A 4,530-nucleotide genomic window follows, 5' to 3' on the forward strand; every position below is an offset into this window, starting at 1 on the left:
TTATCACATGACTACAAAATCACACACATCATCACACTTTTATTTTATTTATTTTTACTTTTAGATCCTACAAAACTATCCTAATGAATTCAACTCAATACAGTTCAAAATAACATGAAACAATGAGGAAAAAATGGAAATACGTTTGTAGAAATCTAAATAATAACTTGCAATAGCATTAAACTTAGCAAACAATCCTGTGCATGTCATATAAAGGCACTAAAAGGTTTCACTGTTTGCATCGTTCACTCTGTTTTTCTTGTACAGAAATCAAAGAGATCCTGCTTTGATTTCTTTCTTTTTTTTATTACTAGAGCAAAAATAAAACAGCTGGGGATGTTGTGTGTGAAATATCACTCTGCAATCTCAAATCTTCAATCTATTAATCTCATTTGTCAACACTCACAATTTTACTTCTGTGTCAAACAAGAAATAAGTAAATAAAAATAAATAGAAAAAATGTAAGGCGGGACTTGATTTTATGCATCAGGAATAGATTACATACTAGAAATGAGTCAGCAAAGGAAGCGAGGGATTTAAAAAATGAATTATTGGTGATGGCAGATTGTAATTTCAGAGGCAGAGCATGTTATTTTGATAAAAAGTTACCAAGTATTAAAGAATCTACTTTTTAGTAAAGATCTTTTCTAGCAGGAGGCAGTGGCTTTTGCCTTTTTTGGCTAAAAATATCACATGCATGAGCAATATTGCTCAATGTGTGAAAGCCTTTGTTCTAATTGCTACGCTGCACATAACTGAATTGAATAACTGGACTTCCCTTAGAGGTTGAATTTGGGTGACCGTTGGCACCGTTAGTCTCAGCAGTCGTGCGCTGGCTCATTAAAACACAAGACAGAGGCAGCGGCAGTGTACCAGCCCAAAACCCAGCCACATACCCTCCTCCACTCCTGTTCTGCCTGCTTTAACGACTGCTTCATCCTTCCCGGCACTTCTCTCAAAAAGTGTGAAAAGGTGCCAAACGTGGGCCAACCACAACAAAGACCCTAAACCAGACGGCCTTGAGATGAAAATAAGGCACAAGCCAATGCAAGCCATTGTGCACTTCCCGTCAATGGACAGTGGACTGAGAAAATGCAAACTGCTGTTTCTCTGGAAACAAAACATCATTGTTCATTTGTGTCACCAATGAATAAAGAGAAAAAAAAACTGCCTGTGAAGCTTGCTTTTTATTGTTTAAAAAACGGAAAACACAAATATATATATATATATATATATATAGAGAGAGAGAGAGAGAGAGAGAAAACAATATATTTATTATATATTTATATATAGAGATATTTTAATGTAATCAAAATAACCCAACTGCAGTTTGATTGAGATTAATTGAAATGAAAAAACATGATTTTTAAAAATTGTTCAAAACTGAGATATCTGTTTTTGCAAATGAACTCTTCATATATAATTCTAAAAATCACACACACACACATTTATTTATTTATATAGAGATTTGTAATGGAAAATATTAAAAAGTAGAAGAAAATTAGGTGTTTTTTTTAAGCTTTTTTTTTTTTAAGCTATATGGCAATAATATTTTATCCAAGTTTTAATGTAGTTTTATCCAACTAAACTACTAACTAAAAACAAGCTGTGGCTAACAAAAAAATAATGGTTTACACGTACAATCAATAAGTAAAGCTAAATGGTAATATAAGTTACCTCTGATCTCCAAAACCCGCTTTCTATTTTTCTGTACCCCTTTCTTGTCAAGCACCTCCCTCCCTCCTGGTATAATGTTATATTATTAAAAATGTGGAATCCCTGTAGTGCTTTGAGTGCTCGTATGTCACTGCCAGCTCTCACACTTCAGATAAAACATGGACTCGAAGCCAGACACAACCTAACTCAAACTGCGCCAAAGAAAACCCAGAGCTTGGAGACTCCCTCAGATAAACAAATTGTACTTAAATTTAGAGCCCAGCACCCACAGGGAGAGCGTTAGACTAGGTAGTTTTAAAATCCAAAACAAATAACGGCCAAATAAAGTCAAAAACTTTTCGGTAAATACCATTAATTCTCAAGCTAATTCAGATTTTTAATGTCTATTCATGTTTTCAGCTTTGTGATGTTACAACCTGAATCACACAGTAGGTGGCAGACTTTCTGCTTTTTAAAAGGCACACACAAAAATGAAAATTCTATCATCATTTACTCACCATCATGTCCTTCCAAACCTAACATGAATATTCATATTAGGAACATTCAAAATTGCCACATCAAGACATTGCACCAGGTTTGACGTCAATGAAACCAATCTTGGACAGACGGCAAGAAAAAGTGACACCGAATTTTGGTCTGTTCCTCACATTAAAGTATGTGCATCAGTTATATGGACCATTTTTATGATGTTTCGTGTCCTTTTTGGAGCTCGACAGCCACTGAATGGAAAACAGCAGCTTGATAATTTTTCAAAATGTTGCATTTAGAACAACAATGTGAGTGAAAGATGTGCATGAGATGACTTACAGCATGTCAGGGCAGTTGTCAGGTTTGTCTAGCAGTCCTCCCTCCATGACAAACCGCAGTACCTGCTCATTGGACATGCCCTGATAGGGCTGCTCGGCCAGCGTGGCTATTTCCCACAACACCACCCCAAAGGACCTGCAACAGGAGAACAGATGAGAAAAGTTGAGATCTACACTGACTGCGACCAAAGTGTCTACAAGATGCTGATTTTCTTTTAATTCTGAGTGAGTTCAGTTGAAAGCTCCCCGCTCGTAAAAATGAACTGTTCCCTGAAGATGTTTTTTCAGGAAACATCAATATTTTCACTGAGAATGTGAGTGATGTGTGTTCTAACTACTTAAAACTTTCAAATGGGAGCAAGTTGTCATTATAATGAGTCAGCCGCTCAGACAAATTACATAATATAATGTGGCCTGTTGATAATAAAGCTATTAAGCACGTAACAGAAATACCTTCAGTCGTGCCTGACTCAAGTAATGCTTTTTCTTTCGAGTTTATTCTTATTATTTTTCTACAGATAAGTAAGTGTTGTACATCTAAATTAGATACAAAAGAGCTTCAAAGGCAGCAACAAATAATCACAGGCTCTGTTCCAAAACCTAATGAGCTGCTTTGTGCTCTATTACTGCCTACATAGATTTAAAAAAAAAAAAACGCTTTACATTGGGCAGCAGCTCAGTGTTATACACTGGACATTCCTCAACTGATTTTATGAAACACAAGTATTTGATCAAATTATACATTTAATTGCACTGAATTATTTGCATCAGTACATTACAGTGCTGAATTTGATTTTCCTTTGTAATCCACACTGCACAATTCACCATACTGAGCTCGTCACTATGCATTCTGGGGTCCCCCTTTTTTTAGTTCACTCAAATATTGAGTGATGTTACATGGATTTTTAAAATTGATATTATTAATATGTAATATGCATTTAAGGTAATATAATTTTTCTTTAAAAAACATCCATACATGATCCAAATCATTTATCCTATAGGGCTGAGGGGATGCTGGAGTCAGTCCAACACAGCAAACAAAAAACAAAACAAAAAACTAAACTAAAACTAAACAAAACAACAACAAAATCACAAAACGAAACACTAAACTAAAACAGAACAAAACAAAAATCACAAAACTAACCACTAAACTGAACAAAATACAAAAAAACACTAAACAAATCTAACCACTAAACTAAAACAGAACAAAACAAAAATCACAAAACTAACCACTAAACTGAACAAAATACACAAAAAAAACACAAAAAACGAAACACTAAACTAAAACAGAACAAAACAAAAATCACAAAACTAACCACTAAACTGAACAAAATACACAAAAAAAACATAAAAAACGAAACACTAAACTAAAACAGAACAAAACAAAAATCACAAAACTAACCACTAAACTGAACAAAATACACAAAAAAAACATAAAAAACGAAACACTAAACTAAAACAGAACAAAACAAAAATCACAAAACTAACCACTAAACTGAACAAAATACACAAAAAAAACATAAAAAACGAAACACTAAACTAAAACAGAACAAAACAAAAATCACAAAACTAACCACTAAACTGAACAAAATACACAAAAAAAACATAAAAAACGAAACACTAAACTAAAACAGAACAAAACAAAAATCACAAAACTAAACACTAAACTGAACAACATACAAAAAAACACTAAACAAAACAAAACATTAAACTAAAACAGAACAAAACAAAACACAAACATCACAAAACGAAACACTAAACTAAAACAGAACAAAACAAAAATCACAAAACTAAACACTAAACTGAACAAAATACAAAAAACACTAAACAAAACGAAACACTAAACTAAAACAAAACACAAACATCACAAAACGAAACACTAAACTAAAACAGAACAAAACACAAACATCACAAAACTAACCACTAAACTGAACAAAATACAAAAACCACTAAACAAAACGAACCACTAAACTAAATCCGTGTATCATTCGATCATTTGTTTTTTGATTTAATATTGAAAGTAGAAAAATGAGAAAACGGCTCCTTT

General features: G+C 33.2%; 1 protein-coding gene across 2 annotated transcripts in view; it reads right to left on the minus strand.

The window, feature by feature from the left end:
- LOC107674748 (insulin-like growth factor 1 receptor) overlaps positions 1–4,530 on the minus strand; it is a 113,729-nt gene that overhangs the window by 3,639 nt on the left and 105,560 nt on the right. For both annotated transcript variants that reach the window (XM_016468841.1, XM_016468842.1), the window contains one exon: positions 2,485–2,619. In XM_016468841.1, the coding sequence (XP_016324327.1) occupies positions 2,485–2,619 (135 nt within the window). The remainder of the gene's footprint in view (positions 1–2,484; positions 2,620–4,530) is intronic.

This window comes from Sinocyclocheilus anshuiensis, unplaced genomic scaffold (assembly GCF_001515605.1).
Source record: "Sinocyclocheilus anshuiensis isolate Anshui unplaced genomic scaffold, SAMN03320099.WGS_v1.1 scaffold1093, whole genome shotgun sequence".
Taxonomy (NCBI): domain Eukaryota; kingdom Metazoa; phylum Chordata; class Actinopteri; order Cypriniformes; family Cyprinidae; genus Sinocyclocheilus; species Sinocyclocheilus anshuiensis.